Source organism: Strix uralensis, chromosome 8 (genome assembly GCF_047716275.1).
Source record: "Strix uralensis isolate ZFMK-TIS-50842 chromosome 8, bStrUra1, whole genome shotgun sequence".
Lineage (NCBI taxonomy): Eukaryota > Metazoa > Chordata > Aves > Strigiformes > Strigidae > Strix > Strix uralensis.
In genome coordinates this window covers 17052897-17076851 of record NC_133979.1, presented here as the reverse complement: position 1 = coordinate 17076851, position 23955 = coordinate 17052897, and the positions used below count along the sequence as shown (strand labels likewise).

The 23955-nt window shown below is 35.9% G+C and overlaps 1 protein-coding gene across 5 annotated transcripts; it reads left to right on the top strand.

Moving 5' to 3' along the window:
* The first annotated feature begins 888 nt into the window (after positions 1-888).
* ODF2L (outer dense fiber of sperm tails 2 like) lies at positions 889-22307 on the top strand. 5 transcript variants are annotated; one of them, XM_074876430.1, is made up of 15 exons: positions 889-1075; positions 1257-1370; positions 4272-4334; positions 4568-4639; positions 6435-6551; positions 8553-8738; positions 10038-10147; positions 11642-11777; positions 12341-12451; positions 13611-13715; positions 14845-15003; positions 17094-17179; positions 17266-17428; positions 18338-18463; positions 20460-22307. In XM_074876430.1, exons 2-15 carry the CDS (start codon positions 1269-1271, stop codon positions 20586-20588), a joined length of 1665 nt encoding a protein of 554 aa, XP_074732531.1. In that variant the 5' UTR covers positions 889-1075; positions 1257-1268; the 3' UTR covers positions 20589-22307. The 5 variants fall into 5 exon arrangements, with proteins under 5 accessions (XP_074732531.1, XP_074732532.1, XP_074732536.1 ...); XM_074876431.1 differs by lacking the exon at positions 4568-4639; XM_074876435.1 differs by lacking the exon at positions 8553-8738.
* Positions 22308-23955: the final 1648 nt, after the last annotated feature.

The window sequence follows — 23955 nt, the reverse complement described above, 5'->3', positions numbered from 1 at the left end:
ACCCTGTAACAGGCCTCTGGCACTTTCTTCCACCCATTATGTACAGAAACCTATGATGTGTCACATGATCATTCTGGTTTGCACACTTAGTTATGTGAAAGTGATTTTTCCATACGTCTATTGCGATGTCTTGGTTATTTGATAAGTGCCACCTCGAGTGTCATCAGTGATGTGATGTGATGCAAGAGTAATTGGTTTATTTTTCATCAGAACGTGTTTGTCTAAAAATATGCGGCTTTTCTAAGATGGTTGACAGTGGACAAAAAAGCTTCACAAACAGGTTACATGAATACTCATTGTTTAACCTCAGAAAAAAAATATATTAATGGAAATACCCAGGAAGAAAACAAACAGAGGACCCAAAGCTCCCCAGAGCTCCAAGTTTCTTGTCCCTCTTGCTCTGAAAATAACGCCCTGGGTGCGCATGGCCACCACCCCGGCTGCGCAAGTGACGGGTGGTCACGGCTACAGCCGCGCCCTGGAGCGCCCTCGCAGCCGAACCGCAGGAGCCTTTCGGGAAAGGGGGCGACGCTGCTTCGCCAGGCCCGCGGAGGGCGCAGGCCCCCGCTGCCCGGCAGCGGCCCGCACTGCTACCTCCCATGGCCGCGGCTCAGCGAGGGGGCGGCGGGCTGCTCCCGGCCCCGGGGACAAGGCCGGCTGCGGGGAGCGCGCCGCCGCCTGCCGCCCGCCCCAGAGGAGCAGGCCGCGCCAACGGCCGGTTGCTCCGGCAACGGCTCCCGGCGGGCAGCGGCGGCGGGCGCAGGCGGGGACGCCGGGGAGGGGGCGCTGCCCCGCGGGAGGGGGCGCGGGGGGGCCGTGCCCTGCGGGCACCTCAAGGGGCAGGATCCGCAGGCAGCCGGGTGCGAGGGGAGGGGGCCCGGGCCCGGGGTGAGGGCCGCTGCAGGGTGGGCTGCGGCCCTGCTCCTCCTCACCCCTGCGCCGCGGAGCGCCGGAGCGGGCAAGTGCTGCTGCGAGCTTCACGCCATCCTTCCTGTGTATTCCGTTTTCTGCCGTTGAGGGATTTGATTTCTGTGCACCAAATGTGTGAATTCAGTGCTGCTTAAGTGATTCCAAGGTATGAATATGCGTGCGAGATTTCAGCTGCATTAAGTGTATTCAGTCTCTGACGGGGCTGGGGTTTCCTTGCTCTGGTACACTGTATTTGCTAGTGGGAATGACCCCGCGTGCCGATAATATTACAGTTACTGAATCACAGAACACCAATATATGTTAACATACACTTTCTCGTTATACAGCATTAAAACAAAATGTCGTCATCATTGCAACCATCCTCGTCTTTACATGTACATAACTGTACTGCTCCTTTATTGGACTTTGATCTTCAGGAAAAGTTTCTTCATGCTACTGAGGCAAGTTCATTCTGTTCCTGTTAAGCTTGATTTTTTTTCATTCTATTTACTTTGTTAACAAGATTCAAACCAGGTATTTCCGAACATACTGCCTAGCTACAGATGGGAAGTAGGTGCTGTTTCAAAAAATGGGCAAGTGAGTGTGCTGGACATAAAAATCGTATACTGAAACTGTGGAAAAAATCTTATTTGTTCTTTCCTGCTTACATAGGTGGGCTCCAATAAATGAAACCAATGTTAAATCTTCCAAGATGCTGTTTTCACGGAAAGTAATTAAATTCAAGAACTTAATTTTGGTTATATAACCAAGAAAAAGCTATCGAGACCTGCACTAGTGTTACACTAGTTGAGGTCTGCCAGGAAATGTAAGCCTGTAATAAGACACATAAATATATATATATAAAATAAAAAACATTAGACGTTTGGAGTATAGTTATTTTGTTTATGGCAACAGTTGGAAGCAGAGCAATCTACTTTTGATTCTGTGGTGAAGTGGTTCTTTTAGTTGGAAATTTCCCAAATTCTGTTACTCATTTTCTTAATTATGCTAAGGAGATACGGATGTAAATTAGTCTGACAAATCCTTTTGATGGCAATGCACCTGGCACAGGCTGAAAGCAGGGGAAATGTGTCCTGGTAGGTGGAGAAGGCAAGATTTCTGAAAAATGATGAGTAGTCAGTGGAGCACTGATGGGAGTAAACAGGTAGTGCTGGACAAGGGCATCAATCATGCTGGAGTGTGAGAGTAAAGGCAGGAGTGAGGTGTTTGGAGAAGGGGTGAGGGTGATGGCAGGTTCCTGGTGCTTGGCAGGGACGTGGGAGGAATGGGATGCATTTAGGTAGTAGGCACTGATACTTGGCTCTGGACTTGCTGTGACATGGGCAGCATCATGTTCCTGTGCAGCCCTGCCTGCTGAGGAACTTCTCCAAACTGGGGAAAGAGAAAAGCCATTGCTGCCTCCAAATTGGCAGAACTGTGCTGTGAAACACTGTATCAGTGTCTGAGCAGGACTTGGCCTCCACCTTCACTGGAGGTGAAGTGTTTACCTTTGCCTTGTAGATTAGGTGTGTTCTGTGAGCAATCAGTTTGAGGGTACATCCTGTGATATCACAGGCTTTGGAAGTAACGAATGAGAAATTTCTTTGATCTCCAAAATTTCTCCTAAATGATTCTCCTGAAGAGCTGTCTTGTTTTATGTTGATATCATTGAATTAGCAAGATCAGTGTCCTAACTGTGAGTGGTACTAAATGTTATGTAATGATGAATGCTATTTCAGGGGAAAAAATACGTGCCACCTGGTGAAACAGGAAAACCGTGTTCACTGATTCAGCCCTATAAAAAGGATTATTGCAGAACTACAGAAGGCATCCAAGGTGGAAAATATTTTACTGATCTGAGCAAAGAATCTGACAGTCTAGAACACCAAGTAAGAAAATATATAAGGCATCACCGTAGAACCAATGCAAATGTACATTTCTTACAGAAGTCTTATACTAACATTTAGTCTTATCTTCTTTAATAGATGTATTGGAAAGATTTTTTTCTTATGTTCTGTGCACTAAGAGAGTTCCTGCAAAGTTTGAAAGAATTTGGTGGGCTATGTATGTTAAAACAAGAGGTAGATCACAATGAATTCCTGTTTAACAGTGGTGTCATGGAACTCGCACAGAAACCTGGTGAAGAATGTAGATTTCTTTTAAAATTAAATGTCATTGCTGACTTTGTTAGCTTTCTTTCAGAAGTCATAAAGCTAACCTTTTGTTCTTGCAAGCTAACAGATGGGTGTTTCTTCTGATTTTTTTTAAAGACACAATATTCTTGATTTTCAGGTTTTCATAGACAATGCTAGCTGTCTTACAGCATGAGGCTTTTTGTTGATCATTTGAGAGAAAGTTCATAGATAACTAACTGTGGGGAAGACAATTTTCCTGAGAGTGGAAAGATGGTATGGATAATTTAGGTTTCCAGTCACTTTTCAATTCTGGGAAGTCTTCTAAGCCCTGTTATTTTTGCTGATAAATTACTGTGGGATCATAAAACACCATTCCTGTTTATATGTTAGATTTTTGCTGATAGCAAATCTGACTCAGTGCAGTCAGGAAAGGATAGGACTACTACTGAATACAGTGTTTATGGGGAGGTGGAAATCTGGATGCAGAATTGGGGTCCATGTACTGACTTTACAGATAAACATTGGATCAAGATTACAGAACATTCTGAGGAATTACATGCAGGACAGGATAAGATGAATGCTTTGCAAGGAGTTGTAAAACTTCTGATGCCAAAGTTTCTCCTTTGAGGCAGTGGGTTTATCCTCTCACTAGTGCAATGAAAGTCCCACAAATTTTTTTTTTTTCTTTTTAATGGAAAGTTACCCCACCCCAAAAATTAGACATTTTAAAATGAGAAGTTTAGTTGATAATATTGTAGGGACAGTTAATAACAGTTAATGTAGGTTGATTTTTGTGATCTCCCAGGCTATGCTTTCTTGTTCAGTCTTCAAATTCTCTTATCTAACTGAAGTTCCTGAAAGACTTTAATACTTAATCTTTAAATTATTACAAGTTGTACAAATGCTTTTACTATTTGACTAGGTGTTTAAATAACACTTAAGGATTTATGGTATTTAGCGTCCTTTTAGCTAAAGTAAAGAAATTGGTGTATGGAAAGACCCTAATTTGTTTTCTTCAGCTACAAAGTTCTATGCACAAAATAAATTGAATCTTTAGGTTTAAACCACCAAATCTAAGTAGCTTGTGAGTATGTGAGCTTTTATATTCATATGTACCAAATTTGAAAACATAGCAAATTATATGTACAAAATTCAACTGTTGAAAAAAATGCTAAATCAATTATAATAGGAAGCGATTTTTTAATGTTTCCTGCTTCTGTCTTGCAGTTAAACAGTAAAAACATTGACGCTTTGATGCAGAAGATAAGTGAAAACGAAACCCAAAATACTGTAAGTAAACTAAAATTTCTGTCTCTTTTTTGTTCTGTGCTGTACATCTTAAAATGGCTACACCACGGGATTGTACAATTTCAAGTGAGAGTGGCAAAGTGGAAGTATTTGTGGTTTATCACTACAAAATGTAATCTTAGTTTTACAGATGAAATGTTCATCAGTGTGTATTACTGTTGGATTGTTGTGTACAGACATTAAAATAATTTCTTTGGGTTTTTTTTTCCATGAAGAATCTCAGGAGAAAAATACTTGAAAGGGAGAAGCATGTTAAAGAGCTTTCATCCAGGCTTCAGCTTGAAAAAGTGAGTGACCAGTTCTGTTGGAATGAAAGTTTTCTCCCAGTGTACTAGGTTCTCATTTACAAATTTTAGAGAAAAGCAATTATTTCAGAGATCTATGAAAAGCAGGAAAACCCTGAAAGATGTTCACTACAGAAATATCTTAAAACCATCAAGACTGTATCCAAACCTATTAAGAATACAGGTTATCCTTGACACTAATATCTTATGGTTCAGGGAGGGCCATACATCTAGACTAATGGCTTTTGGCTTCTCATTTACAGATTTCCAATAGTTCTGGAAAAAAATACTGACAGTGAAGTAATACAGAGTGAACTAAACAGGTACCATTCACAGTTAGTTTCCGTGGCTCTTTGAGCTCTATGAATAGGGAGAGGTAGTACTGACAGCAGAGCTAGTATCATCAAAGGCTGACGAGACCTCCTTCACTCTTTGAATTAAAGGAAGGGGCTCGGTGCAGAAACCGAAACAGGAAGAGAAGAATTGTCTGTCCTGTAGAAGAAGGTACTATAAAAGTTTCAAAATTATTTTACTGGTAGTTTAGCGATCTATGCTTGTATACCAAAGTGCACTTTATGTGTATGCAATGCAGTGTGGTTCAGTGTTAGTGAGGGACAGAGTAGGCTCAGTTAAACCTTTAAGGGGACAGTGGTGTACTTTGATCTTGTAACTCCTTGGGGTTTGTTGAGAGCCATGGTTCTTTGAGAATTTATCTTCGCTTAACCAAGAGAACATACCACTTGGCTGCAGGGTAAACTTAGCCAGCTAATTGTACTAGAGGAGCCTTTGGGGGTGCCTCCTTTCGCACCTGGCCATTGGCATGTCCTTGTCTTTATCTTGAAGTGGAGCAGCATGTTTTCATAGAAACATCCTTTTGCTTCAGAGTAGAAGTGCTGAATAGAAAAGCCTATAAAGATTCTGAAGACTACAACACCAGTAAACCACAGCGTTGATGGGATCTGCGCAGCATGCTATGCCCTGACTAGAGATGTGTCTAATGTTGAACAATTTGGGGTGCCCAGCATCTGAAGGGATAAATGATTATCTGTGCTATCCTCTTGTTCCTTCTTATGTTATCTCCAATAAATGGCATTTTTATCAATACCTGGCTGAGTCTGAATCTGCCTTTCTTACTGGTATATATAATGAACACTTGCACTGGTGCATTACAATGCCCCTCTAGTCTATCCTGATAATATGACTTCTTCCCACCTGTTTTCATTATTTCTTATTTAGAACAAGCCAAAGGAGTCAAGTTGCAAGATATTTCATAGAAACATCTGATCTCAGTTCTGGTGACATAAGTTGCCTCTTCTGTTATGCTTTATGTACACATCCCACCCCCCCACCCCCCCAAACTAGCGTTTGAATTAAGTGTATGAATACTTCTAATAGCAGATGGTGGTCTTTTGGTATTTAATGAAAAATCAGTTCAGGTCTAATTAGTCATGGCAGAGCTGATCAGTGTGACTTAATTTTGGTCTACGTGCTAGCTAGATGCCTTTGCTCAGCCTGGATTTCTGAGTTCATGCTTCCAGGCCTTGTTCATACTAAGAGTCAGATTAAATATGAGGCATCAATTATACATACGTTCTTTCAAGTTTGTGATTTCTGTTTAACATGAATAACATTAGTAAAAAGTTACTTCTTGTGAATATACTTGTAGAGCATGCTTTATCTTTTCCAGCTTTTGAGGGCATTCAATGTCAGTTAGAAACTAAGGCAAAGTAGAATATAGGTAGCATTATATGGCATATCTCCATAGACCAATAGATTTGTGTTTATTTCTCTTTCTTAGGTCAATGTACAGAAAGAAGACCACCTGTCAAGATCAGTAAAGGCAGTACAAGCTCACCTGCAATGTCAGATTCAAAGAAAAGAAGTAGAAAATGAGGAATTAAAAGTGAAAATACAGGTCAGCATATTTTTACTTGTGTTTCAGTTCATTTGAAAAAATTAGCAAAGCCTTACTGTGGTTAAAGTTTAACTCAGATGTGAGAGTTAAATCTTTAAGTATTACTTGACATCAAACTCTTAGTAAAAAAAAAAATCCCAAACAGTAAAAATCATTAGCATTTATATTCTGCTCAATCTGCCTGACCACATTATCTTAATTGCAAGGGTGGATTTTTTTCTTCTTTTCTCAACTTGTGCATACTAGCAGTTCTGCTGAAGAGAAGTTAAGCACACATAGAAGCATTTGCACTCACCCAGCTGTGCTATCTAGAAGATAGATACCGATCCTGAGGCATTCTCCATATAGTCAATAGAAAGAGATAGGCAAGTCCCCAGGATGAGCTTCTGGTGTAAGATAAGGGTGATGAATCACCACCTCTTTATTGACTGTGAAGGAATCAATAAACCTCTTAATACTGACTGAAAGAGAAACGCTTAAGATTAATGCCTAACCTCACTTTGTTTAAAGTAGGTGAAATTTTCCATTTTCTGTTCTAAAAGGCAAGAGGTAAATTTGGACATTTGCATCAGTTACTGGCTTTAGAACAAGGCAAGGAAGAGGTCATGTGTCAGAGGCTGGAGCTGTATGTGGCCTCAGATTTCAGTATTTGAAACTTGTCAAGAACATAGGCATGAATGAGAGAACATCAGCTAAAAAATAATGTATTTCTTATTTCCAAACTTTTTTTAGTGGCATACATCCCCTATTAATTGTATCATTTGAAGTTGTTAAGGAACCTATAGCAACTCAATTTCAAAAAAGTCACCTATGTCTATGTCTGTTTAAATACTTCAAGTTTTCTTCTGAATAAAAATGGCTTTCTTGTTCTCCCTAGTACAATTATAGAATTCCAACAGCATTTTCATTAGATAAAGTAACTTGGTATACAACTGTATTTTCATTCAAGTCTTTATTTAAAAGTTTTGTTCGTTTGCTTTTCAAAAAGTGCTGAAGTCAGTTGCTAACTTAAATCCTGGTGATGATTTTGTTAATATCTGGACAAAAGCTTGCAAAAGTTTAGCATTACCCTTATGAAATTAATTCTCAATTTAAATTTACCTCAGCCACTGAATAATGCCCAAAGCACTTATTCTTAGTGTGATTGTGACCTCCTGTGGTTATAACAAGGGATAACAGTTGTTTACTTATACCAACAGTTCAAGAAGTCTGTACATAGTCTCAGATTTTCTATTTGCTCTATTTATTGAAGGTGTTCTTCTGCTGCCCCCTGCAAGTCACATCTTTGTTTATTAAATTCCCTGTAATTCCCTGCTATTATATGCATGGGAAAAAGTCAGAGATCTTGCAAGAAAATAGTAAATGGTCATCTAATCACAGACCATATCATAATACGTCTATTCAAGGAAAGACCCTGGCCTTTCCTATCTTCTAGACTTAAAAAAACCCAAATCCAAGACCTTAACTTTCATATTCAAATCTCTTACGCAGTTATACTGATCTCCAGCCTTCGTTATGTGTGTGCTCACTATAGATTCAGAGCACAGACTAGTACTACATCAGTGAATATCACTAGTGGCATCATTAAGGTGATATTCTTTCCAGAAATCAGCCACTAAGGATGATGAAACCACTTTTATTTTCCTCCTCATTAATAGGTTTAACATCCATGCCATGCCTTCTGTATTGAAATTCTGCATTCATTTCCACGAGCACACAGCGATGGTTATATTGCTGTCTTTCCCCTTACTGCTGCCTGCTTCTGCACCTTCTCGACCTCGTCTCTTGATCATCTTTGTAATGAGTTTCCCAACATGTATTTTCTCTTGCCTACTGCTGTATGTATGTTGGCTAGCTCCTTGTATCAACCACAAGATTTGAGATACAAAGACATTATTCAAACAGATTATAAATGTAATTGGTGTTCCTGATTATGTTATGTCACAAAATGATCTGTAAGGTATAGAATTTGAAAAGAGTTGATGTTTAATTATGCTGCAGACTCTAGAAAAGAAAATAGCAGAGTGGAAACTTCAAGTTGGTGAATACAAGCACCAGATGTTAGCCTTAAAGGAAACAAGTGAGCAAAAGAAGACTGCTCTGAAAAAAGCAATCAGGTCCCAGAAACAAAGAGCTCACCGCTTTGAAGCAGCTGTGGAAAATTTAACCTCCAGAATAAGAGAATGTGTGAGTGACTACACTGTGAGCAATGCCGTGCTGTATTGTTTTAAGTTGAACAACTGGGAGACTTTCACCTGTGGAAAATAGAAGTTGTTTGGTCATGCTGTGTTTGTATCTTTTATTTTTTTGCTCCTTGGTTAAAGAAGAGGTTGCTATAAGTGACATGCAAACTGTTACTATATTCACTGCCTTGTTTTGTTAAAATTTAGTGAATGTCTTAAGCCCTGAGGTTGTACACTTCAAACTGTAGTAAGTAAGAGGATCAGCTTTCAGTTACATCTCTCCTGAGCTTCCTGTTAGACCTTTGTGGATATCCACTAACCCAGAAGTACAGTACACTAACTGAGAATCCATGATTGGTGTTTGAAGCCTTTGTTTTCATTATTTATCAGTCTGTGACATCTCATGTGGATACTTAGGTTTCCGCTTCTAAGCTGCTTGCTCTGAGCCTTTTCAAAATCCAAGTACAAAACTTCCTTAATCCAAATTGTTCCTTAGATTCTTGCCCTGAATATCCCTACAGTGTGTAATTGTTCGAAAAGGCCAGGTGGATCGGAACTGTGCTGAGATCTTTATTGCCTTATTTAGATTTCCTAGTAAGAGTATGTTTTCATACTCCTAGATTTGTTGCCATCATTTTGGACATGTTAATATCAAAGATATATTTTTCCAGTTAGTATACCAGGAGATGGTTAATATTTTTTTTTCTTTGTTCTTTGTGAGAAGACAGAAGTGGATCTTGGAAGTACACTTAGCAGTACACTGCTAAGTTTTGATGTTTTGTAGTCACACTTGTTTTCTTTCCCCACTGAAGACCTGGTGTACTTTCAAGATACATGTGTTGATTAATTATCCATACTTCTTCAAGGGATTTCACCTAACTTTGCATTTCTTACCTAGCTATTATTTTTTATTCTTAAAATGTTTTGGCATAATTTTATTTTTGTATTGATTTATGTAATTTATATGTAGTAGAGATGTATTGGAGACATATTTTTGTTCTAAGAAAAGATTTGCATCTTAAATTTTGCAATATTGTTGTATTCTACAGTTGATATACAGTGCCAGTGTTTAACTGCTTCTCTGCCTTGAAAGTACATCTGTACTTAGACTTTAATTTTTTTGAATGTAATTTTGTTTATTTTCTTTTGAATTTAGACAAAAATTACATTGCTTTGTACTAGGGAGATCCAATAAAGCCATCTTATTTTAAATACCTCTTGGTTTAGAAAAGTTTGTATAACTAGATGGCATTCTTCAGTGGCATTCTTTTGTTACATAATTTGTAATTCCTATATTCTCTAGGAAGTCAAACTGTCTGAGATACTGTCAGCTTCTGACATCTGTAAAAGCCAGCATGATAGAATGGTTGGAGGAAAGACAACGTTACAAATTGAAACAGAAGATCTCAGGAAGTAAGTTAAACTGTTGATCTATTTTTTGTTTCTTTAGTCACACATTGTTCATAGTTAGTAGTGTAGTACTCAGTGTTGATAATGTATACAAGTTTATATATTCATATTTTAAAATTCTGGGCAGAATTTACAAGTTGGAAACTAGAACAAATTTAAGATTTTTGGCCTTCTCTCTGCTGCATTTCACAAGTTTTTGAAAAATTTCATTCCCCCATACAAGTAAGGAGCATATGAATACTTCCGATTAGCCTGAACTTACTAGCAGCTACTATCCTGCTTCCTCAGAACCACTTATTTAGTAACTGATTCAACAGCTTGAGTGCTAACCCTTGTGTCTACTGCAGTATAGAAGAAGGTTCTTAGGCTTCTAGTTTCTACTTCAGACTAACGATAGCAAAATTATTTCAGTTCCACTAATGTCTCACCCCACTAGAGGATAGAGAAGGGTTCCTCTCAGATGTGCGTTTGAACAGTTTATTGTAAGGAAAAGCAACACAAAATTGTCCAACCTCATTCAAACTATGCAGTCAAATCTTAATGAAGCAGATGCCATTTTCTTTGGCAGACTGTGGCAAATATCCTTTTACCTTTTTTGTCAGTAGAAGTATGGACTATAATTCAAACAAGCCAAAGAAACTGATATGTGCCTTTATGCTAGGCCTCAGGCGGAATGTTTATTGTACAAAAAACTTGATTCATGCTCAGATACGTAACAGCTCAAATGAAATTGACTTGACTCTTGTTTTTGTTTCAGAAAATCTGACATTTCTGAAAATATTTTCATCATATTTTAAAATTTAACAGGTGTGCAGGTATATGACATCAGTCCAGAAATCCGCCTAGCCCACAATTGGCCCAGTGTATATAAGGGCAGAATAAGAAAAGGGAAGCATCTATGATTCTTCCCTCAAGTACACATTCTGCTTCCAGCTGGTTTTTGCTGGTTTTATTTCATCTGAAAATATAAGTCTTTGCTTGAAATGTACCATTCTAACAAGACTTGTTCGACTAGGTGTTGTATGATGAACTAAACAGTGAAACAAATTTCATTGTTTTAACTTCATTAACCTGAAAAGCAAATGGAGAGGCATAGCACAACTTGCTGCTTTTAATAATGGAAAATACCATTCCTAAACTAGCTATGGAATGTTCTTAGTAGGACATTATCTGATAGACCCTATAAATTCAATATAATTCAATTTGGTACAGTATGTATATGCACAGTTGTCTTGGAAGTATGCTTGGGTGTTCTAGGTAATGAATTTGTTTATAATTGACCTAGGACCACTCAATGGACCACCCCTTTGGATAGTTTCTTATTTCAATAGATACTGCTTTCTTGGGATGCTCGAATGCATTCTTTCTTTTTTTTTTTTTTTTTTTTTTATTAAATAAGAACAATGAAGGAGTATGTGTTAAGGTACAATTTAATTTGCATAGTGAGAGTTTTGGAAGCATTGTATATTATACAGACATTCTTGCCTATCTAAAAAGGCAGATCACAAGCCTTTTGGAAGACCTGAAAAGAAAGGAGGAATGGAGAAGAAACTCAGATGAGGGAATTCTTGGAAAGCTGAATTCTGTTAACTCTGAAAATGAAAAGATTTACCTTGAAAATGAAAAATTAAAGGTGAGATCATTGTAAATCTTTGTTGAATGGCTCTGCATTTCTGATACATTAGTAAAGTAATCACATTTATTCCCTTTGGGTCTTCTGTCTAGAGATCCCAAACCTGTAGAATAAATTTTGCCATCGATTTCTGTACAGTAAGTGAAAATGAGGCATTAAAAATTTATCAGTGTAAATGGCAAAGCTAGGAACAGGGTTGGCTAGTCATCTGTCTACTTAACCAAGATGCCATTTATTTTACTGTCAGTAGCTACAAAATTGCTTAACTAGAAATTTTCTTTTATGTTTGTGAAACTTTCTTCAGATTAAAGAACTGAATTTAGCCCAATTATTAATTTCAATTTTTAAAGGGTTTACAGGTTTTGTATTGTATTTGTCCTCCAAAGTAAATGTTTTTATGAGCTGACAAATGAACTGTGGGCTGTCATTTTTGTTTGACAGAATAAATAATTGTGTCATTCTTTTTTAGTGCCTGCAGATCATTTGCTAGTAATATCATATTGTAGACTGTGTTATTTTAATAAGACACTTACAATTTTTATATTTTCCATGTTTTAATCAAGGCTTCCCTTGCTACATTGGAAAACAGTACTGTTTCTGTTGAAAGTGAGCTCCTAAATCTGCAAGAAGAGGCAAAGCTGCAGGAAAACCTTGCCGAACAGTATAAAAATCAGGTGACCAGCATATTTGAAATGTTCAAGTATGGTTTTTAAATTTTTAAGCAGTTTTGAGGAAATGATAAAGGTTTTGTTTGTAATAAAACAGATGTAATGTTATCATGGTCATTGTAATACTGTCGTAGCATTGAGGATGATAGAAGAGAGTGCCATTGCAAACCATATCCAGGAATAGTCTCCACACTATTACTAGTACATGTAATCCTTACTGAATTGTGTGAAGCCCAGTTGAAGCTTATTGAAGCCAACAGAGCTAACTACATGCTTGCTTAAAAATGATTTGTTTTCTAAAAAGCAAGTTGGCAAGCCAGTAAACTATATTTAAAAAATAAAATTTGAGTCTGATGTCTTTAGCAGACATATCCAATGATATTTTACCTCTCCTTGGTCACATCTTTATTTCCACATTCCTAAGAACAGTAAACCAGCATCCAAGAACTATTCTAAGAGTCTTTTTATTTACATAGGTAGCTCTACATTGAGAATAGCAGCAAAACATATAAATCAGATTTAAAATGAGCTTTTTATCAATTCCTTTTTTGTATTTGGCTTTATTTACAGAGAAGACGATTTAGATCGTTGATTCTAAGTTGTATATATTTCTGCTATAGTATAGACACCATTTTGCTGATAGTCTTCTCTCTCTTCAAAATCATTGATGAGAGAAAAAACATGATATAAAACCTAAGTACAACCAGTGTGCCTTGTCTGTGGAATATATCACCACAGTTAAAGTTGTTGCAAGCTTTAACAGGGGGGGTGTAGCTCCAGGGAACAGCCAGTCTTAAGAAGTAAGTGGGCTGAAATTCCCTGGCTTATAGCTGTGGTGACTCCAGGTGGGAACTGTTGGTGATCTATTGGTTTGTTATCTGTGAGGAAAGGGTGAGTCATGCTAGCTGCTTCTGTAGCACAACTGTAGCTCATTCTCTATTGGTGAAAACAAAATATTGGTATCAGAGTGTTCTTTATCTGGTTACCCTTTTATATTTGCTGTGGTGAGTAGGATAATGAAAATAAATAACTTCATATAATGACAAATATTGAGATTATATTTAGAAACCAAAAGTTTTCCTTTATGCTTCATGCTAATGATTTTATTTTTTCTATATTTGAATGAAACACCTTGCAAATGTATGAAAAATATATGTTGTCATAGGTACAAAAATTGCAAAGAGCAGTAGAAGAATTGAAATCCAAATATGAAACAGTCTTAAATGAAAACAAAAGAATAAAAGAAAACAAATGCTTAGAATTAGATAAGGTAAGTTTTGCAGTAATAAATCATGTTTCCAAACAATTCTGTAGGACACTGATCTTTCACATTATTGTGATCCACTTATTAGTCACAAGGTACTGGCTCTTTTTCTTTTTCAATGTATAAAATTGTTTGTAAATTCACTGAATGTTTTACTACCTCTTACTTGTGAGCTAGTGGTTTTTTGGGTACTACACAATTGCAAACAAGCAAGAAGTGGTTCCTAGAGTAATGACTAAGGAGTTGGGCTGCTATCTCAGAATTTGAGAATTCTTTTGTTGCTTTTAAAAATGTGGTTTTGTTATTGATGATTTTAAAACTAGATTTCTTGACAGAACAGCTGTGAAAGTTGCATAGGGAAGCAAACCTACTGTAAGACTGCTTTGTTTGTTTTAACTAGCAGTGAAAACAGCGAATCCATAAAGATGAGTTTTAAGTTTTTTGACAGATGGAACTGAATACTGGAACACAGTTAGCACATTCTTAAGCATCAGAAAACAATACAAAATTGGTAGGAAAATCACTTTCCTCAGTTCCACAGCTCATCAAAATACATGTTCTTTTAAGCAGTAAAGCTGAGGCACGAACAGGTTTTGCATTGCCTGCAAGAATTAGTCCTCACAGAAGTGTCTTGGATGTTAATTTTATTTCATACTAGCTATTTTTTCATGATTAGTTGTAGAATGGAGGAAAATATTTTCTGATCCCATAAATATTTGCACAGCATTGTATGTGGCTTCGGATGGCATTAGGTGTTGCCCTCTTTTCAAATACTGCAATAGTTGTATTGTCAGAATTTTTCCTGTAAGTTGCTTAGTGTGCATGTATGCCACGTCCCAAAGATATTGCAATAAAAATAAAATCAAAATTTGGGTATTGCACGATGAACTGCTAACACTTGCATAATTTTGTAAATGTTCATTGTGAGTGTTACTGAGTCTTTAATGAAATGTAGTCGGAGGTGGAAATTTCTCCCATGGGAACTTGTAACTCTGTCAGAATTTTATAAAATAGTGATACTATGCAACTTGTGTAGAATTTCAGATTTATTACTTACATGGAAAGCCATTAATTATTACAACAATTAATTTATGGTTTTACATTTACATTTTTCTCCTGTGATGCTACTATGCAGGTGAGGGACAAAACAGAAGCTGAGTTAAAGGAGTTAGAACATGTCTGTGACTTGTGGAAAGCAGCTGAGGAAAAGCATCAAGGATATCAAGGAAAGCTTACGTCCCCGGAAAGGATCCATGCGCCGAAATGCGCAATCCTTAGGGAGCTGCAGGTTCAGGTGCTTAGAACATGCTGATTTTTTTAAAGATAAATGAGAAAATTATGTGGAACAAAGACTCTGGGACATTTTTTTCCTATTAGCGTGTGTGACAGTTGTGTGGTTTCCTTTGTTATTTGCTTCATAAATCAAAAGCTGCTTCTGTAGAAATAGCATAATGCAAATAAACTATTGCTAACTGTATTTACGTGAATTCAGAATGTGACAAGGCTAGTTACTTTTAGATTCTATATCTTTTAAGTGAGTATATTCTTGATCCTTTTGAGTACTTATGTCCTGAGATATGTTGCAGAATTCTTCCCTGGAAATAAATGTTCAAGTCTAGTTATTGTTTGTATCTAGTGGAATAAATTAATTCCACGTTAGTTTTGTTTTAATGACTGATTTCTAAACCAGACAATATTTGCTCAAATAAATAGTTATAAATTATATTGTTGATGATGTGTAACTAACATTTTAATGATTACATTGTGTTGGTTGATAAAATATTTTTAAAATATGCTTTAATAAGATAATTTCTATTTTTAGCATACCTGCTGGTATTTTCTCTTACGCCTGAACATGAATACTCCTCAACTTTTTTTTCTGTGACGTCAGTTTCAATGGCAGGGCTAAGTTTGGGAGTTTCTGTTGTTCTCTTTTCTCTCCTTTTTTTTTTTTTTTTTTTTTTTTAATGTGCTTTTGAGTTAGAAGAGAATATTCCGCTAGCATGAATGACAAAGATGTTTCAATCAGTAGGGTGGGAAAGGGGCTTAATCTTCTTCCTGTGTCAGTGGGAAAACTTCAGCTGAAACACAGTGATTCTCTGTGTCCCTCTAGACTTTATCTGCTTATAAAAAACATGGCTCGTGATTTTGTTTTAAAATTTCTTGTCAAGATGATCTTTATAACATCAACTTTTGTTCTTGTTTATGTAACTTAAATACTCTTTCCAGGAATGCTCATAAATCCATCTTTGCTTAGCAAAGTACTTAAGCAGCAATTAATTTTGAGGTGCATATATAAAATTTTGTATGTAATTTTAATCTAACTACATCTTTTCCTGAATAAATGCAAAAAAACCTCTTAAGTATAGTGAAGTAATTTGGAATATAATCAGTAGTGTGGTGGAACAGCAGTTAAATTTCAGCATTAAATCTTGGTAACATCCTTTAGAGATTCTGACCCTTGATCCTGTGACCAGAATTTGGGAAAACTCCTTTTGAGGTAACTGGACCATGTACAGAAACACTCTTCTGGGTTCAGCTGGAGCAGGACATCAGTTTACTACCCCTCTGCTGGAGGTTTCTGCTACTACCAGTCTGCTAGCTGAACAGCCTGTAATTTACATAAACAAAATCAACTAGGTTGGCTCAAATTACTGGGTGGAACTGCTTGAGGTAGTCCAGTGAATGGTGGAGGTTGTCCCTTAAATAATGGTGCCAGCAGGCTGGTGATGTGGCTATTTATTGCTTATCTGCTGTGGATGGATGGTAGCAAGAGCGATATAGTCACGTCACTACTGTTGGAAGATATAAAAGGAAACAAAGTTTGTCAGTCTGAATGCTGGGCAGGGGAAGACAGCTTGACTTCTTGCTTTCTTCAGTTTATGCTACCGATATACTTCTTTTTATGAACTTGATTGTCTTTTTTGATATTCACTACTTTCTGAAATTCTTTGCCAGTGCTGCACTGTTCTTCTGTGATAACTCTCTATATATGCGGTTTTATTTTTATGCTTCCTGTGACTGTAGTGTGAGGGAATTTATTTTTGCTGGAATCTAAAGCTTAAGAGTCAAAGTTCACGAGGAGATAGACCTGGCCAGCTCCTAATACACAAGGCTGCATGAGCAGCATATGGGTTTTGTTAGGACTTCACTTTGTTATATAGCAGGTTTTCAGTTTTAAAGTGTTCACATAACGTTTTAATCTGCTACTTTTGCTGCATTTTATTTGTTTTAAATACAAGATAATGTTTACTTGAATATAATACAGTGTTTACCTGAAATTACAGGGTTTTTTTTCAATTGGATTTTACTAGGCAACCTTACTTTACTCTGTAATATCCTGTATATAAGTTTCCAACCAGAAACAAATTGTCGTTTTCACAGGAGGAAGATACTGTAGATTCCCTGGGCAGTCATTCCTTAGAAGAAGAAAACCGTAACATTCAGAATAAATATGAAAATCTTAAAAGGTAACTTTTTAAAAATATGACTGCAGTTAATTCCTACACTTTTCTGCTATAGTGAATTATAATGCATTAATCTGTTTTGCATAAAGACAATTAGAAAAGATGGAATTTCAAAATGAAGAACTTGCTTGTCAGCTCAGAAAAGAAGATGAGAGGCTTCAGTGCAGTAAATTGCAGCTTGAAGAGAAAATTGCAGAATATAATGGATTAACCAGACAACTGGAATCTGCTTTGGAAGAAGGGAGAAAAATGGTATTGATTTAATACATGTATTATTTAAACACCCATAAAATAAGATTAAGATAATCTTGTTTGCCATTTTCTATTTAAAAATAGCGTTAAAAACAAATGTGCTTGAGAAAAGATAGTACAAGATTATTCTGCATGTAGGGAACAATACTAAAAAGTTACTGGGAATTTCTGCATGTTTAAATATCAGTTTCACAATTCAACTTCTTAATGGAATCTGGATCCTATTGAAATTAATGACAAAGTTTAGTGGGCCAACATTTCACTGTCTTTTTTTGGTGACAAATCAAAATGCTTTAAGCACCTAATATTAAATCCTACACATAATGTCAGAAGCTTTCTGAACAAAAGCTTAATCTTGCTTTTTTGTTATTTTCTTTGAAATAGGCAGCCCACAAGAACTTTGGTGTTTTACTTTTAGAGGAAGGCTTTGCACACTTTCAATATTGAGCAGAGATTTGTAATTTGTAGAAAGGATGCAAACAGTAAATCAAATGGAAGAGGAAATGTAGGAATTCATATTGCAGTGAATTATATTAGTTTAATCAGAAAATATGTATGAAGTTGTAATTTCTGTCTCAGATTAATCATGTTGAAATAAACTATCTGAATTTTCCCAATACTGTCTGAGCATATTGATTTGGTTCTGGAAAAATAACAAGTTTTGCTTAACTTACAAATAAATTACAAAACTGTCTCCCTCCTAATAATATTACATTGTTTTCCAAATTGAAACCTTCAAAATTTAGCCAGAATATTTCTCAGGTTTGTTTAATTTCTGTGCATGGAAAATTACTAAAGTATTAGATGGCAAAATAGGAAATAGAGCTTTTAATGCTCAGGTATAAGAAAAGAATTTGGTTTGGGCTTCAAGTGAAAGCAAACATACATCATTTCTCATTACTATTATAGGTAGCTGAAGAACTGGAAAAAATGTCATACAAAGACCAAGCCCTTCAGACAAAAATGCTAATTCTTGAAACTGAAGTGAGAGAGGGGCAAGAAGAGAAGAAAAAACTCCTCTGCCTATTTCACCATGTGAGTAAATAATACTGTTTATGACTTAAGAAATTACTTACTACATCACTATTTACAGTAAAAATTTCCTTTTACTGAAAAACACACTACTAATACAATTGATACACACTTTCGGGGACAGCAGATTTAACTTGACAATATCCTTTGTATATTGAAATTTCTAGTAGACTTAACAGATGCCCACTCTAACTAAATCACTGGAATAATATTGAGTTTATGTCTCTTATTCAATCCAGTTTTCTCATCAAGGCAAAAATCAAAAAATACATATGCAGTTGTAATTTCCCTCTCAGATTAATCATGTTCAGTAAGCATACCTAGATTTGAATAAATGCATAACAGTTCCATAATGACATAGCGGTTGGTTTTTTTTTCCTGAGTTCGTTACAAGAATCTGATCTTACTGGAATTTGTGAAAAGCTTTCACCTTGTATACCAATGTTGTACATAAATGTAGTTAGTAATAAAAGAGATGCTGTCATTTTTTTCAAAGTGTCAAGCCTTTAAAAGCCCTGGCTTTGATATGTTGATACTTACCTATTCAGCAAAGCAACAGTCTAAGAAGGTATTTTTGATTAGTAATATTCTCTGAAAACAAACAAACAAAAGAAGTGTGATGTATTGTTTTATCTAGTCCAGAAAATTTCAGCACATTTTCTATTAATAAAATGTCAGACATAGCTAAATTCCCTAGACTAGTGATGGCAAATCATTTGCTTTAATCAGAGTTTTGATACAGTTAAGAGATTTGTCCTGTGATCAGTGGTAATAAGCTATAAAGCGATTTAAAATAAATATAGAAGACACTGAAAAGGTTTACTATCACTCTCCTAGACTTTCAAAAACAATATTCTGCATTCTGACTTGAAGCATTCAAGATTAAAATCAAGCCAACCTAAATGCAAACTATTCAAGATTTAAATAAGATGCGAGATACAGTTCTGAATTCAGTATGCTTTAATTAATTTTTATATATATCAAGTGCAACTTAATGTCTGTGTTTACCCTAAGAAAAAAGTGTTCTTAAAACAATATCAGACATTGGCTAGTGTTTTATTCTACTTCAAATATTTTTTTCACAGGAATTTCTTACTGTGTTAAAGTAAAAGAGAAAATAAAGCAAATTTTCTTGTCTTTTGTACCAGAAAAAATGTTTTCAAATGGTTTCTATTTGAAGCTTACAGTTAAAATATAAATGTGAAAGATATATATATCTGTCTGAGAGAAGAATTGTTCTAAATTAATTAATTGATTTTTATTCCAATTACATTTACATATAACAGAATGTAGTATGGAAAATGATAAAATGGTCTTATTCCTGTTTTTGTAGTGAAAATGGAAACAAAGTAGGACTGTGAAGGTAACTTTTTGTTCAGTTATTCGTCCTAACCTGATTATTTTTTTCTAAGGCTGGATTTAAATTTGATGAATATAATTCCATTTTAAAAACATTGAAATATTTTAACCAATTAGCATCTGAAATCTGTAATAGACATAAAAAGAAATACCCTGAATATCTCTAGTATTTATATAACAAATGATCTATGGTGTGCATCAAGTATGGGACTGATGAGCAGGTAACATTGCTATCAATCATCTTTTTTATATAAGGAACTATAGGCATCAAAAACCATGTTGCATCAGAGCCCAATAACAGATGTTTACTTGAAAAATCAACATGAGAGAGTGTTAAGTCCGTAACAGATTTAAGATGCTAGGAATCTTTCATGATAGAAATTCAGAAGGTTAGGTTTTACATTCCCAGTCCTTTTTTGGATTATAAGCCTATTCAAACATGTTTTGTTTGGTCCTGACTGAACGTAGGTAAAGCTTCAATATTTTGAGGCCTTTTTGGGAACTTTTTGTGGAGCCTCTGAAAACTTTTACGGATAAATGTAGAAACTTGTAAAAGTTAGATACTTGTTGTCTTACATCATTCTTTTGATTGATTTGTATTTTATTTCGAAGTTGCATTGCATTTCTCTTTTTTCTTTAGAATGAAAAGCACCGTGAAGTACGTTTGAAAGAGCTGGAGAACAGCCTACAGAAGTCAGAGAACAAGAACCAGAGCATCCAGAATTACGTGCAGTTTTTGAAAGCTTCATACATAACAATGTTTGGCTGATTTCTTTAATTTATTTAATAATAAAGAAACTTTTCAAGATTTGTCTCTAACTCTTGTTGGAGGCAAGCTATTGAGGCCTTATAGTATTTTGCAGGATTGAGTGCTATAATATTAGTTCTTCCCTAGGAGAACTTCTGCTGTGGGCAGGGAAAAGCAGGTCAGTCATTGCTGTATATCCTACTGGCTGGGCACGTGTGGAAAATTTACCTGGTATTACTCATGTAGAGAGTTGTGTTATTCATGGAACAGAAGTGAAAAGGCAGACTGCACAACAGTTGATAGGTGTGGAAGTGTGGGGTATGCACACAAAGTTGTAAATTTATCTCTGAATTTTCCATGTGTTAGGTCCTCTGCTGTAAAATCTTACGTGCGGCCTTTTAGTCCATGGTAAATGCAGATCATCACAGATGACCTTTCAATTCACATCGGAGAAGAGAACGCCTATCGACTGGTTGCATAGTAATTTCTGTATTTTAATTATTAGTAATTTATCATTCATTATACTTCTGTTACTATAGAAATCTAGTTGTCCAAGATGATTTCTATCCTATTAAGACAGGCAAACATTTAGAGATCACTAGGTTCTCTTCCTTTCTTTTCCGTGTAGCTCAGCACCAGTATAGCACGCGCTACTGCACTGCATGAAATAGTTGCCACCACAAGGCTGTCCCATCCAGCCTTTTTTCCCTACATCCCGTTTTGAGCAGGAGCATACTATAGTAATATTTTACAAATATAAGTAGGAAAGTATTTTAGATACAGATATAGTTTAATCTCTGAATGTGTCAATGTACCTTTCCCCAGCGACACAGCTCCAGTAAGGTATTTAAGTATTTGTCTCTGAGTACAAGAGCTGTTGTTCACTGAAGTAAGTCTGGTTTATGCCTCAGGTTAAACACATGTAAATATTCAGCTGGTACAGGGCTAATACAAAAAACAATTCGGATTGACAAAGTAATTGTTTTTATAGATACACGTTGTGATACGTTTTTTGAAAAGTAGTACGTTCAGATAAATATATGTAATTAATAATGTACATTTCTTGACTGAAAACAGAAGTTATTTAATGCATGGACAATACCTGTTTGTTAAACATAGTATTTCAGTGTTTGTTATCAACATTCTATGCATTACAAATGTTTTTTTCTCTTTTTACAAATGCTTATCCATCCTAACAAATACTGATATGTGCTAATGGTCTGCTTGTGTGCACTTTTTAAAGATAAAATTATCATTTATTATATATGACATGCTAGCAGCAAATATTTCTGTTAAATTTTGGGGTTTTTTGCATTACATACGTACACTTGCAACTATATTTGTATCAATTTAGTTCTGCTTGTGCTACTAACAAAATATCAAAACCTTTTTTGAAAGTCAACATGTATGAAGGAAAGATTTCAGACATGAAGTATTGAATCCACTCCGTGACTGGTTTTTAAAAGGTCATAATGGAAAATTGTACAATTTTCATTGATAAATGATACAAAGATATACAGTAACTTGATCTCAGCCTATCTTTTACTATCCAGGAAATTAGATTTTTTTTTTTTTTTTATTCCTGTGTCATTTGCAAGAAATAGATTAGGAATTATTGAAGTTGCTGACGGCTTCAGGTTCCTCTTTACCTCTAAATGTATACAAACAGAATAAATTTAAGATATGTCAATGTATAGGTGACAACTTACAAAATTAAAAATTTGGTTTTTTTCAGCTCAACCCATAGTTTTCATTCTATTGACTTTCTTTCGTTTTCTTCATATTCAGTCACTGGAATATACATTCTTCATCTTTGAAGTCTTAGAAATATCTTAAAAATGACAGGATTTTCCAAATGATGGTGATGTTTTTATGCCTCTCCATTCCAGATTTTTTTTTTTATGGTAGAAATAAGGCCAATAGTCACAAAGATCACTTATTTTTTCTCAGTTCCTTTTTGAATGGGTGTTAGCTGGTCATGTTATTTGCATTTTAAATTTTTTTCGCTCATTTAGAGACAGAAGTTGCTGTGGGTTTTTTTAATAAAGAAATTTATTTTTCTAACTACCTAAGGATCTGGCATTTAGTCTAGATTGCTACTTGCATTTTTAGTAACTGTGTAAAATACAGCTAAAGTTGTTCTTGCCTTGTTCATTTTACAACATAGAAAGCTGTGTGTCATGCTGCAGAATTCTTAGATATGGTTATGCTGAATTAACTGTATTTTGTGATTCTAATATTTTTCTTTAAAGCAATTTATTTTTACTATCTGCATCACATAGCAAAGTGGCACTCAATTTTCTAGGAGGAAACAGTCATTATGCTTGCTTTTCTGGGAGATTTCATCTCTTGACAATTTTAGAAGGTCTTGATAATGATGGTGTTACCAGCATCTCGCCTCTCAGCCTTTTTTCAAATGAGATGGTGATTCAGCATTTCCCCAAAAAGTGCTTAATATGCTGTTGTAGTTTTCAAATACAGTCAGACGAAACATCTTACTGCTGCAAATATGTACAGAAAAACTATCAAAGCAACAGTTACTGGTCTGTACTCGTTTTCAGTCTGTTTTCAGTCTGTTAGGGTTCGTTCACAGGACTGTTAGCAAGCAGGAAGCTTTCTCTTCTGCTGATCAGAAAGTCCTTGGCCAGAAAAGCATTAGAAATCAGTGATTCTGTGTAAAAGTTTGACCATGCTTTTAATGACAAGCTCACCTAGTAGAAAATCTTGAAGAGATTTTAGCTGGGTAAGAACAGAACAGAGAAAAAAAAATAAAACATTAGTGTTCTCTATCCCACTGTATTTAGAAGATTTCCTAGTAAGAAGACTTTCTTTACCATAGACTTACTAAGGTACATAGTTGAATATTATGTATTGTATGTGTTGTAGGGTTTTTTGGTTTTGATAAAATTTTGTGTTAATTTTTCACAAACGTTAACTCAGTATGATCCAAGGTACATAAGAGAGCCCATGGCTGAACTGATGTGTCTTTTTGTAAATCAAATCAAAGCTGCCTATGTTACTGTTTCCCCCCAATATCTGTATTTTGCTTTATTTGCTACCCATGTTCAATAATTAATTAGATCTTTTTCTGTAGACTATTCCAGGAATGGCTTAAGTGTGATTGCTATGGCCCTGCTTTTGGGTCAGTTTGTTCTGTCATTTATATCTGGATGCAGAGAGACTCTGCCAGCATGATATGCACAATTTAAAAGCACATGGCAGTTACTGACTGGCTAGCACACACAGGAGATAAGTAACCAGGATTTAATGAGCTATTAGGCTAAGGCCTGGTGTGCTCTCCACCCCTCATAAGCAACATGCTATGCAAGGCACCTTGGCTGGCCAGGCAGGCATCAGGCAGGCAGGAAGAGTGGGGCTCCGGGGAACA